The sequence below is a fragment of the Passer domesticus genome, chromosome 2 (genome assembly GCF_036417665.1).
Source record: "Passer domesticus isolate bPasDom1 chromosome 2, bPasDom1.hap1, whole genome shotgun sequence".
In the NCBI taxonomy this organism is placed as follows: domain Eukaryota; kingdom Metazoa; phylum Chordata; class Aves; order Passeriformes; family Passeridae; genus Passer; species Passer domesticus.
In genome coordinates, this window is record NC_087475.1 from 32,202,290 (window position 1) to 32,215,938 (window position 13,649).

The window sequence follows — 13,649 nt, forward strand, 5'->3', positions numbered from 1 at the left end:
GCTGGAAAAGGGCTCCCTTGGTTAAACAAATGGGACACTCAAATTTTATTGCATAGAAAACCTTTATGCTAGAAGGAATATTAACTAAAATATACAGTTCTTACTCTTTTACTGGATGGATTCTGATAAACACTTGCTGCTGTAAATTGGTAGGAGTGCCACTGAGTCATAAGTAAATTTACAGCGCTAGTGTCTGTTAATGATTTCTGGCAATTTCTGAACTTGGCTTCAGCTCAGAGGAATATATGTAGTCACTGGGGCTTGCCTTATTGTTAATGAATGGAAACAGGCACCTTGAAGGGACAGATAAATCACATCTAAGAATAGTAACAGTCTTGTTCAGACCCATGCAAGAACAGCGTTACAAAGGTATGGGTGTAGCATAAACGGCAGCTGCTCTTGTGCCTGATACCTGGAAACTCAAGAATGTAGATATTTTTCCAACTTTTTGCTATCCAGTGAATTTTCAAGTGGGTGGCACTGCACAACCCTGAAAACAGTTTCTATTCTCTGCTGCAATACAAACCCACGCTGTTGAGAAGCCAGGTTTCATCTGCAGTGAAGTTTCTGGTAACACAGGCTCTGTGTGCAGTAGATTTTGGCACAAAGACTGTGCCAAGTGGAGTCCTGAACACACAAGTTTAGAAAATACAAGGGGAACAGAACTACAGCAGACAAATCTTGAAAAAAGCGTCTTTATTTTAAAGTACAACCCAAAGTTGTATCTGTAAGAAATGCACATGGTATCTTGTTTCTTGCACAAGTCTTGGCTGTGTGCATTTCACTTCAACTTAAAAATGCATTCAGGTTTACAAATGTACAAACAGCATAAAGTGTATTACAGTCTCAACAGAATGCTCTTACATTCAGCCACTTTGCTCTTAAGGTTTTGTGTTGGTTTTGTTGGTATTTTTTGTTGATTTTTTTCCTTTTTTACATTCTTACAACCTGTGTTAACAAAGACAGCCTTATTTTAAAAAAATACTCTGCATTTTAGCACAAAGTGCCTTTTGATTTTAAATTAGAACTTGGAGGATAACACTGGAAAAAATTTAAAAACCCAAACTTCTCATGAAAGTATTGCATGCCAGGACCATTTTAGAGTTCAAATTGTTTCCTAAATAAAGATGGCAGATGGTAAAATATGAAACCAGTGAAACTGTTCATATTTACAGGCTTTAGCTGTATTTGGGATTTGTGACCACACCCAGACATTTCCAAACTTATCTGCAATCTCACACTACCATATCTCAGGACAGACTTAAAAAGGAGCGAGTGATGAAAGCATGACTGATGGGGGAGTGGGGCTGGGGAAGCAACGGCCTGAAAATGATGTTTCAAAAATTTGCATTCAGAATTGTATCATGACCTGGATAAGAGTTCTTTCTTTTTGCTTTAGTTTTCGTGAGGATAGTGTGAATTTGACCAAGGATCTGAACTTCTTCTTCCAATTGTTGGGCTCCAAATTCTCCAAGGATTGTAGGTCTGTCCCATGTCTTCAGCAGGGTTGGCAACGGCGGCAGCAGCGGGCGGCGGCGGAGCAGCGGCGGAGTTTTCACTACCCATGAGATCAATGCCTGACAAGGCGTTTGTTGGAGTGGTGAAGGGAAGGCCACTGTTGAGATTACTTGACCAAATGGAACTGCTGAATGGAGTGGTGGACCACAGGCCACTGGGGTTGCCCAGGATTGACTGCAGTAAAGACAGAGCAAGGTAAGCGATGGTTTGATAAGCCTCAATTTCCACCTTGTTTACAGCCCCCCAAAAGAAAAATACCCAAGCAGCAGCATCAAGAAGCCTGCTCTGGAACCCCTTCCATCCTCATTGCAACACAGAGCTCTGACCTGCCTTTACAAGGGCTTGCCCAGAGGAAGCACACTGCTCCTGCTGCAGGAGCTGCAGGGCGCAGTCGCGTCACAGCTTTCGAGCTGTTTTCATTGCAGCTGAGACATCCCCATACCAGAGCTAATTTAAGCACTATGAGTATTCAACACACAAGGGCCAGAATGCTTATGCTTAAACAAACTAGTTAGATGAGGTAGAGAAACATGGTTTAAGTCTCAAAAAACATTAAAAAAAATTCAAGTTGCAATGAAAGATAACAGCAAAGTCCTTTTTTCAGATTTTTTGCTGTTTGCAAATTTATCGCCCTCTAGTCAGACCTTGTCTGTTTTGGATGAATCTACTCGTGTTCAGTCCCACTGTACCTATTCCATATTCCAGTATGTACTTTTTCCCCACCCAGAATTCCTCCAGATGAGGGGAGAGGGGATAGGAGAACTGGCCATTTATCACTGAATTCCATAAAGTCTGTCCTGGCTCCAAGCACTTGGAAGTCTCTGACAAACGTTCATGGTGCAGATGCATGTGAGTTCCAGCACATCACAAATGCATCTGAGATACACAGGACAGGTACAGCAAGCCTAGAGAATATATGCAGGAACACAAGGCCCAGGTTCTATCAACTGTATTTTACTAAAACCCAAACAGTAGCAAACAGCAAGCAGAGGAACCTGACCCATGGTGTGGTGGAAAGTGATACCAGGAAGCAGCCAAAGATGGAGATGAGAAAGGTTAGCATAACTTTCTGCTAATATTAGCACAGAACCTGCTACATATAGGCTTCTGGCACTACATTACCCAGTGTCAACAGATTTAATGTAGATATGCTGTAAATTCAATTTGCAGATACACTGGAAACTCGATACAGCCAAAAGGCAGCAGACTTGTTGAGTAAGTGCTGCTAGGTACAAGCATCCTTGTGTTTGGATTTAGTGGCTGGAGATAGGGCACCCCTTCCCAAGACCTCTGCCCTCAGATAACACACACTAAAGGTTCACCAGTATCAGTGTACCCTGCATCTGAAGATTTAAATAAAAATCTCTTTAGGAAAGAAAACAAGGTAGAATCTGAAAATTTCTTCCTTTTAGGTTTTTATTCTCTGCTCTGGAATGAAGAAGACAGGCTCAGTCTAATCATACCTGAAACAAGCTGGATGCTAACATACCACAAAATTTGCTACCAAGGGCTGGACAGGAGTTCTGAGCATTACTTGGGGGTTAACCAGGCCAACATCAGGACTCTACAACGTCACAGAGAAACTGAGCCAGACCAGGGTCGTCACAGTGTATTACTGTCACATAAATCAATGATTATATTTAAGCTATGTCAGCATTTAGACTACTAAGCCTACAGCACTAAACACTCACTCTGCTGCTCGGGAACCTACCCTAACACACTAAAAGTCCACCCTATTTCATGCTGCAGGCAAGAGGCAGGAACTATTTGTTCCTACTTGTCCCAAAAGTGTTTGGGAGATCATGATAGAAAGGCACTTGCTCATAAATCAGAAGCAAGCAGGAAAGGAGCAGCAGAGAACAGCACCTGCTGTGCCCCTTCAAGGCTGGTGGAAGGAGGTACAAAGTGGCTGGCAGGCAGAACTACACACAGAGAAAAAGAGGAACAGGGAGTAGGAGAATGTGGTTAGAAAGAAACCTGGGGAGAAGTACCAGCAAACAGCCAGCCTGAGGGGAGATGTGATCCAGGAGGCAAATGCTACTTAGCACCGAAGCAGAGTTGTGCATACAATGAGAAAGCAAGAGGAATGAGGAAGGAGAACAACCAAAACCAACTCTCCAGAAACCTTCCTAGAAAAAGGGTAACACAGGAGCCACTGCCTAAGTGCTGTTTGCAACAATGGCTTTGGCTCTTGTCCCAGAAGAGAGGAAGGGGCAGGGCCCTGGCTTGGTACCTGCTCTCTTACTGGCACCTGGAGCAAGGAGGCTCAGTAACAGGAAAATGCAAGCTTTCCTGTTCTGGCTTGCCATAAGCACTTGAAAATACCCCTATCATTTATAATAGCTTTGAGTATTTCAGTCAGTTTGCTGCTTTTTCTGGTTTATTATGTGATCTTCTCCTTGAGTAAGCTACTAAAATATTTCCTCCCAAATCAAAGTACTTAAATGGAGTACCTGACACTTCTATATCATTTGTCTGGCTTCCATCTTGATGCTTCCTGAAGCACACTTCTAAATATTTTTCAGAAGCAGCTGGGAAACATGAGTTGAGAGCTAGAGAGCTTGTTCTGGTTGTCCTCAAGCCCTCCCTCTATCAAATGCTGAGAAACTTGCCCTCCATGTGACCAAAATCCAAACATCTTTCCTTACATAGTTTCAGTGAGGTTCCAGCTCTGGTTGTAACCACATGACAAGGGTGGGATCTGCAAGCCTGTGTCTATAAGAAGCTGTGTGACCTTCTTTGGCTTCCCCTGTCCCTGCCTTCCCCCACTCCATCTGAACTGCTCCCAGGTGAAGTAAACACTGCCTCTTACTCACTACAAAAACATTTTCAGAAGTCAACACGAAGAAGGATTTCATTTGGCAGTGAAGACAGCTGCTGCAGCATAAGTTCTAGTCTGACACAAGGATGACAGGGCAGCACTACAATCTGTAAAGTTAGGGTTTTTCTCCTTTTTCTATACTCAAAACCTTCACCAAAATAAGCAGTTAGTTTAAAGACTTCATTTTGTGTTCAGTCCTTTAGTGTTTTATCCTAAACTGAAAATAATATATTTAAGGTCTTTTAGATAGTTTTTTCTGGGACCTTTTGTTAAATTCCAAACAGGTGTAATACTGGATTCAGAAAGCAGAATCAAAGTGTGGAAGTTATCATATTGCCTATTTTGCAACTGTCCATCAAACCTGAAGTAACATATGCAGTGTCCAGCCGTGGCACAGGAGCAAACCTGAAGGATGTGGGAGCAGAACACACTTTTGTCAGTGCTGCAAGCTGCTCTTGTGACAAATATTTTTATGGGAAGCAGTGTACATGGATTCATCATTTGCAAGTGAGGAGACTAATATCTCTGTTCAACAGCCATGTGAACTTAAATACACCAAGATGAATACATGTCAATTCCCTCTTCTTTTATTCTTCAGTTAATTTCTTTTCATCCCAATTCCTCTGAATTAAATTAGATGGCACATAAAGAACAGGTTGGTAACAGTAATAAACTACTGTATTTGGATGGACTGAATACTTACTGAAGTTGTATGAGTTGGGGAACTTGAGCTTGTTGGCCAGGAGGGTACAGAATCTGTAGCTGAAGGATCCCAGATGGATGATGGAACATTATTGAATTCATTCCAGTTTCTCTGAACATCCTGCCCATAAGCAGATCGAGCTAAACCAAGCTTGCTAAAAACCTCTAAAAATAAAATGAAATAAAAATGAGTATATTACTCTTCCTCTTTTTCCAAGAACAATACTTTTCACCATTATTTCCCATATTTTTTTAGCAAGTCCTGCTGCAGTGATATTACAATGTAATACAAATCTCATCTCATGTGATCAGCATCAGACAGGGCCACAAAGTTCATAATGGGTATAGTGGGGAAAGAGTTGAACCCTTGCTGTGGGTAATTCAGTCCAGCCTAAGCACAGCAGCACTCAGAGTCCTGGCAGTTCTCTGTGACTGCAGCACTCCCTTCCCAGGTGACTCCTGGGAAGAGGCAGCACTGGGACTGCCCCAGCCCTGACTCCATCTCTGCTATGAGAAGGAAAAGGGAGCACCAGCAGCCATGGCTTGCCTGCTTCTCACACTCAGAACTGATCCCAGGCCTTTTAGTGGTGCCCTCAGAGTCACGGGTGCCAAGTGTTGCTGGTGAAGAAGAAAGAACCCCCCAGCAGCAGCTGCCATTGTTTGCATTTCCAGCAGACATCAAACTGTTGCAGTAAACAGCATTTCTTCAGTAGACACCGATGCCACATCCAAAGTTTACTTTGCTTATCATCTTTTCAGCCACCTCAAAACACATGTGCCCAAGTACACAGAACATCCACATCCTTCAATCTCAAAGCCTGGCCACCTCTATTACATTTATGGAAATTTACCCAAATATTTAAACACATTAATTAATTGCTGGGTTTTGCATGCATCAGTTCACTGTGCACCTATACAAATACTGCAGGAAAACACAAGAGGAAAGCAACACGAGGGCTGGGCCACTGCCTCACTTAACAGAGCCATGTTTTTAAGCAGGTGTTTATGCTCAGGAAACCACAGTCCTACTGGCACATTTATGGGACCTACAGTAAAGTTTTGTGGGAGGGATGGAGAGGAAGAAGAGTAAGGAAATAACCCCCCAAAATCCAGAAATTTCACTGCAACAGAGAAACTCCAAACCCATGCATTCTCAGCTCAACAAATACTCTATCAGATTTCACTAACTTTCTCTGGAGCGAAACTCAGACTATAACACCAAATTTTTAACAAGTGTTCCTACATACTCCCTTTTAGGAGTGAGGATGGAAACAATGTCTGTATTTAGACCACTGGAATGAAGACACAACATATCTCTACCTGTATGTGAATATAGAAAATTATTTGAAGAGAAAAGCTCACCTCCAGTTAAGTTGAAAGAGTGTCCAAATGCAGAGAAGGAGTTGAGAGGTGTGAAATCAGGACTGCTGGGATTGCTGATAGGACTCCACAAACCCGAACTACATTTTATGGAGGAACAGGAAGGCAATACACAACTTATTAACACAGTACTATTGACATCACTAACTTACTGATCTATATACAAATATATGTGTGTATATATGTTTAGCTATTATATTCATATATATCCATATAGAATATATAGTTAAATATATACTAAATAAATATTTAATGGTGATCAAGAGTTAGGAAATCAGTTTGGTTTTAACAATAGATTTTGGTGATGTACATTTTCCTGTGTACACCCACCTTGGAAGTAACACAATAATATAGACAGTGCTCTTTAAGCTGTAGAATGAGTATCAAACAAACACGAGAGTAGCTCTTTTGATCAGTTGTTCAGAAAACTCATGGAGTCCAAGGCATAGTACAGTTTTTTTTCTTAAGCAGATAAAATTTACAGTGACTTGGAAGGGATACAAATACACCCATGGACAAGCTTCTTAAAAGTAACAGATGAATTAACTGGAACTGGTGCTAAACATCCACCAAAACAAACAAAAACTCCAATGCACAAACCTCACTCAGAAAGCAATTCCTTTACATATGAAAACTTGAATTCAAGTCTCTTTCCTACTCCAGAAAGGTTACTGCTTTTTACAACTGACTGCCTAAATGTCAGAAAAGACATGTGCCTCAGGGAATGCGACTGAGTGCAGCTCTGTCCTGCTCCTACTGAAAGCACAAAGCCCAGTGACAGTTCTGGTCTCAGTGTTAAAACAGGAGTGAAAGGCATTGCTGTACAGCAAGGTGCTCTGCCTGTGACCCTTCAAATGACCTTGGTACACACTCCTCAGCACTGAGAGAGCCAAGCTGATTTCTCATTGTGTGGATGCCCAGGAAGAGAATGTTGAATTACTTTGAATGAGGAGGAAAAAGCTCCCATCACATCCAGAACATCTTTCTCTCTACTTTTGAGTCACTTGCCACTCCTAAACTTTTCTGCAAGTTGAGAGATGATGTGCCTAGGCTTTAAAAACAGTTTAAAAAAAGCCTAACCAGAATGAATTCTGTCACTCCCTTCAAAATACCATTAATAGCTCTATCTTCTTTTCTAGGGGTCCAGGTATTTGCCTAGAGAATATAAAAGTTACCTGTCAGAGCCATCACTGTCAACAACTGTGTGGGAAATGCTGATATTGCTGGAAACATCCGTTTTGCTTGGAGAAACCTTTGGTAAACCACTGCCACCTGTGAGAATATGTATGCAAAAAATGAGTAAAATAACCCCATCCAAATAAAAGAATATTCAGGAAATATTTGGAATTATTAAGAACTCCAAACTGGTTCCAGTACCTGGACTTTTGTCATAACCTGCAGCTACAGCAGCAAAAGTGGGGTTTCCATTCCTGCCTGGAAGAGAAGCTGCCTTTGCCAGCTTATGTTTGGTACCATTAGGCTGCTTGTTTTTTGTTTCACTAAAATGAGAAAGAAACCAAAAAAAGAGGGTAAAAAAGAGTAAGGTTTTGAACTTCATCAGTTTGATTTAAAAAGCAGCAATTTAAGCTAGCATTCAAGAAAATGTCTATAACAGCTCAACAGTTTCATGTAACTGCACATTTTTTCCAACGTACCACATTGTACAGCAAGGCAAGATATGCACAGTGGTGTATCTGCAGAAAAGCAGTTTCCACGGGAAGAGGAAACGGGGAACAGGGAGATGTGAAGCACAGCTCCACCAGCGCTCAGTGCCTGGGAAATCAGTAGGAGGGAGGCTCTGGACTCACTTGCTGCAGCTGCTGTTGACGATGCTGCTGTAGGTGCCTCCTCGCGGCCCGAAAGCGAAGGAGGCGGGAGGAGGAGGCGGGGATGGCGACGCGGGCGTCGGGGAGGGCTGCCGCTGCTTCAGGAAGGCGTCTGCGTTCAGGGTCTGCAGAGACAGCTTGTACAGGTTGTCTGTGGCTATAAAGAGAAACACAAAAGATCTTCCTATAGGATTTACACCAAAGCAAAGGCTTCTTGAACTTCTGCTATCCCTTCTGGTCAGATGGAGGAATGATGAGAAATGCTGTTTGCTCCCAGTGATGGAAGCAGCAGCTCCTTCTCTAAGTTCACCTATGGTTATTCAGGTCTGCTGTTTATTTTCAGAAAGACTGATTTGCAACACAAACAACCAGGAGGAGGTGAGTTGGTTCCCACACAAGGGATTTACAATACAACCATAAAAATTGTATCAGTGTCCCAAGCTAACAATTGCATTAAGGTGTTTCTAGGGATCCCTCTCAAGGACATATAATCTAATTAGTTCCAAATTTGGCTGGAGCAGACCAGACCAAGCAAAACCCCATCTACTGTACAAAATACTTTTTTTTTGAGCAGTAATTATAATTTTCTCAATTTCTGCAGCAGCTTCTGAATCCTGTTCATCATTGAAGAGCTGTAGAATGACCCATGTTCTGCCCACGCCATTTTCAAGCCTCCCAAATAATAACAGATGCTACCAATATGGGGCCTACAGCAGAAAAATGGAGCTCAGCTATGCAGTGAAAAGGAGACAGGAAGATCTATAAACAGATCAAGCCTATCTACACATATTAATTGCAGAACACTCATTCTGCCATTGTCTAGTGATTACTCACAGCTGCCAGCTTTGTGGAGAGGCACAGAATCCCACTCTGGTGGTGGAGAATCCTTTTCCCCTTCTGAGCTGCTGGTGTTTCCTAGCTCCTGTGCAGAACCACTGGGGAGAAATTTTGCTAATACTGATGGCCTGTTCTCCATTAACTTACTGCTTGGACCTATTAAAACAAAAGAAAAACCAAGTGTGTGGGTAATAAATTGAGTAGCTTTCTTCTCACACCAGACTTAGAATTAAGCACTCAAGAGGGGTTACAGACAATGAGATAAATCTCTTGAGGTATTTACAAAGAACAGCCTCACACTACCTCTTGTTTTGGGGAGGTTTCTTGATTTAGAGCTGCTTGACAAAAGGTGAGGTGTAGAGATCTTGGATGGAAAGGTTTTGCGCTGCTTGTTTTCCAGTGGGGGAGTATAAGACAATTCCAAGGGACTAAAAGAAAACAAATTCTTTTATTTCAAAGCTCTGAAGTACTGAAAAGCACTTTTATATACACAGACACACACACACACATATATATATATATATATCTCTGACCCACAGTGCTCCACACACTGTATTAGGCTCACTCACATTCCAGAAGCAGCTTTCACCCAGGATCACAAATCCCATTTGATTATACAGTGGCAATAAGAAATGGCAGCTGCCCTGTTTCTACTCTATCGCTATATACCCCATGCTCCTAATACACTATTGATCTAAATATACAGGGCTGTTTTTTAATCAATAATATAAATCTACTTAAATGTACCACCAAATTCAATTTGCTGTATATTGCTCTTTTTCTCCAGGTATTTGATTCTGTCTCTCAAACCTTCTAGGGAGGAACTATTTTCCCCATTTCTTGCAGAAGAATTCCAAGCCAACTGTCATTGTGGCCTTTGAAAACTGTCACACATAATGAACTTGTGAGTTATAAGATAAAGCAAAGTACATAATTGTAAGAATAACTAAGGAGGAGAGGTTGCCAGGCAATGTTTTCAGAAATATTTTGAAGAACAATAATTTCTTCTAACTGTAAATTCAGTCTACTATTAATTACAGCATGAAAAACACAGCTGATATACCATACCTCCATTTGGTAAAGTTTACTTTTGTGGCACTTGGATACCAATCTGATTTCACAATACTATTTTGGAATGAACTAGCTATAGCAAGAGTAAGATTCTTCCTGTTTCCCCCTATCTCTGCTCTGCAATTAACCACATGGCAGTAATGGACAGGGACTGGCAGTGACAGCAGCATCCTTTAAAATAAAGCATCCAAGACTGACCTTACTCTATGATATGAAAAAGGAAACTGAGGCTGCAGTTTCCCAAGGGCAGCTAAAGGCACTCACATTAATGCTGTCTCAGTGTGCTGCCCCTAGAATCATTAACCCCACTTTTTGTATGCAATACCTGTTATAAAAACCTTAACATTGCTTTGCCTGATTTTCCTCGCTGGATTTAGCTCTCACTTATGTGCTGTGTTTCCATTAAGTAATTTATTATTTGCAAGCTTCAGATATTCCCTGACATCAGGAAGGAAGAGGAAGCTGCTCAAAGGTACCGTTGTTGGATTTGCCAAACTGGCAGGTACAACAGTCAAATACAGATATTTTTATCAACCCATCTTCTCTTCCAACATGATACTTTCCTTACTAAACAGCCTTCATTATGCTTACCTGGTTTTCACATCTACAGGGATTTCTTTCTTGATACTTGTAAGCACTTTTTTGGTTTTCTGTTTTACTGGGACCATTTCATTTTCTGGTTTTTCTGCTACAACTTTTCCCTTTTGTTTCTCAGGTTCCTACAAAAGACAATGTCACATTAATAACCATGAAAAGCAAAGTCTCTCTTGCATCAGAACACACATAAAGACGGCAGAGGAACGAATGTTGCTGGAAAACATGAGCATTTTTGCAGTATTAGAAGTATTTATTCATGACTTAATGTGTTTGCCTATAAAATATGGTTTCTATTTTTTCTATTTAGAAAAGCAGAAATGGAAATAACAAATTAATGAGCTTCAAGGAGATCTGATATTTGCAAATACACAGCTACCCTGGCCACAGCCTCTGAGTCTATATAATATGATGCCAGCTCTGTACTGAGACCTACTACATCTGCTGCATGCAGTCCAGGCCACCTAAAACACACTCTTCAACAAAGCAAATAATATGAGCAACCTCACCATTCAGTTTATTATTTTCTTTAGCCACACTTCTAAGTCTTTCTAAATACAAGTATATTCTCAAATAGCCATCCTGAAAATATCAACAGTAACTTTCAAGTGACAACTTACTAAACTGTAACCCTTAAAATATATCCTACGGATTTTTTTTCCCACAGCTATAATTGCTGTCTTTTACAAAGTTCAAATTTAAGATATGAAAATTTAGGATTGGTTTTCTTCCCTTTGGCATTACCTCTCCTTTGTTTGTCAGAGTTTGCTTTAGGACAAAATATCTATGACAATCCAACCACGACACAAATTGTAGACATTAGTTTATTACCTTGGAGCACGTGAGCTGAATAAGTTAAGCAAAAGTAGGGGAATTGTATAAGGTAATTAAGTTAACTACGTGCTGACAAGTTACCACCATTGATCTGAGCCTTTATAACTCGCAAAAGCCATGATTTAGCATGCACCTTAATTACTGAATGAAATTAGCACCCACACTTTGGCATTTTATTCTGCAAATAGAACAGGCCAGGAGATAATCACCACGATGCTGCTGACAGCTGCTGGCTAATTCAAGTCACAGTCACCTGAGCATTTTTAGTCCTGAGACTACAGGGCTCAAGCATATTCACACTCAGAGGTGCAGATTTGATACAGTGAAGGCAAGAATCAGGAAAGGTGCATTTTAATTAACATTCTTCCTTTATTAGGTATTATATGAGAATGGTGTGGGGGAGAGAGACTGTGTTCCTGCTCCAACAGGTGACACACTCCTTTTCTCAGCAGTGCCATACCTCTTTGAGAAGTGGTTCTGTATCTGGGTTGGAGGTTTCTGTTGTGGTTGAAGAACTGTCATCATCTGCCAAGGAATCCTTCAGCTCATCCTCCTGTTGCTTTCCTTTCCCTCTTCTGTCCTTTTCTTCCCGCTTCTTCTGTGGCTTAGCCTTGCGCTGAATCGTTTTCCCTTTTCCTAGGAAGATAAGGATGCTTCAGATGCTCAGCAGCAGTGCTCAGAGACAGGAGAGTTCCCTTCAGTTCAGAGGCTACCCCATATGATTAAGCCTCTGAAGTTTGTTGCCTGTTATGACACACCAACCACTTTTGCTCCTTTGCACCAAATGTGAGCAAAAGAAGAACCCTAATGACCACCACATTTATGCTCCTGAGCTCTGTCCCCACTGCCTCCCCATGGACGTGGGCACCTGGTTGTCTACAATTCTTCTCTGCTCTGTTCCTGGCATTCCTTTTAAACACTATAGAACCCAATTTGACAGTTAAACCACATAACATTATATTTAAACATAAATTTCTAAGGATGGCAAAAACACTATCATCCAAACAAATGAAGAACAGAAATGATCAGCATGTTTGTCAGTTGAAAAAAAAAACCCAATAAAACACCAAACAACTTGAAATAAGACTAGTGTGGATGAGAAAATCACTAACAGTATTTCTATAGCAATGAGGTAAAAAAACCCAAATGACCAAAAACTGAAAATCTCACACCCAAGTGTACTTTCTCCTCCTGACATATTTTATTCCTTCAGAGTGGACTATTCTCAATACAAAGCAACTGTTCATGTGTGTGCAGAGTCTTCACGAGCTTACCATCACCTGCTGCTGTGCTCTCACAGGGTTTGAGCTTTCACAACAGTTTTGCATCTTATTAGCTGTAGTATGTGCCTTTACTCACAGGATCCTTCTAAGATACTGCTCTTCAAAATAAGCACTCTCATTTATGAGCCACACAGTGCCTGCCTACAGCCTCCTGCATGGGTTTAACTGTTCCCTCAGATAAAGACTCAAGTAACCTGTGCTGAATAACTGGATCTGCCTCTTCTGGAATTTGTACTAGCTCGAGCTGGAATTGAGACTGGAAGCATTCTGACAGCTGTTATATCTCATTTGGCAAAATGGTAACGTTTGTACCAAACCAGAAATTTGCCTTCACTATTTTGGCAAATACCAGATACACATCAGTGCTTTAAACTTTGTTTTTTAAGACAGTAGTTTAAGTAGTTTAAGACAGTACAGTTTTCAGTATCTAGGACAACAAAAATATTTGAGATAAAAATACTCTTTTTAGCATGAATGCAAATAGATATGTAAATACAAGTAGATCTTTTTATGAACATTTTTTCAAGGTTGGCTTTCAGCATTTTGGGGGCATTTTGGCTGGACCTCAGAAGTCCTTGTTCCAAAATTTGCTTGAAAATGTAGTCCACATTCAGCATTGCTAAACAGTTTAATGTTCATAATTAGAAAATCTATGTAAAATGTTATCATGACATTAAAACGTAATATAAAGCAGCTGTTTCACAAAAATCTAATGCAGTCTCCACTGCAGTCTGCTAGGATCCAACTATTAGAAAGCTGAAACAGAAGACTATATAAAACAGC

General features: G+C 40.9%; 1 protein-coding gene across 2 annotated transcripts in view; it reads right to left on the reverse strand.

Moving 5' to 3' along the window:
* Positions 1–681: 681 nt before the first annotated feature.
* Positions 682–13,649, reverse strand: part of TMEM131 (transmembrane protein 131) — a 93,152-nt gene continuing 80,184 nt past the window's right edge. For both annotated transcript variants that reach the window (XM_064408138.1, XM_064408137.1), the window contains exons 32-41: positions 12,044–12,219; positions 10,747–10,874; positions 9,388–9,512; positions 9,082–9,240; positions 8,230–8,404; positions 7,799–7,920; positions 7,597–7,693; positions 6,404–6,501; positions 5,043–5,206; positions 682–1,692 (exon numbers count right to left, since the gene is read on the reverse strand). In XM_064408138.1, coding sequence (XP_064264208.1) covers positions 1,396–1,692; positions 5,043–5,206; positions 6,404–6,501; positions 7,597–7,693; positions 7,799–7,920; positions 8,230–8,404; positions 9,082–9,240; positions 9,388–9,512; positions 10,747–10,874; positions 12,044–12,219 — 1,541 coding nt within the window. In that variant the 3' untranslated portion in view covers positions 682–1,395. The remainder of the gene's footprint in view (positions 1,693–5,042; positions 5,207–6,403; positions 6,502–7,596; positions 7,694–7,798; positions 7,921–8,229; positions 8,405–9,081; positions 9,241–9,387; positions 9,513–10,746; positions 10,875–12,043; positions 12,220–13,649) is intronic.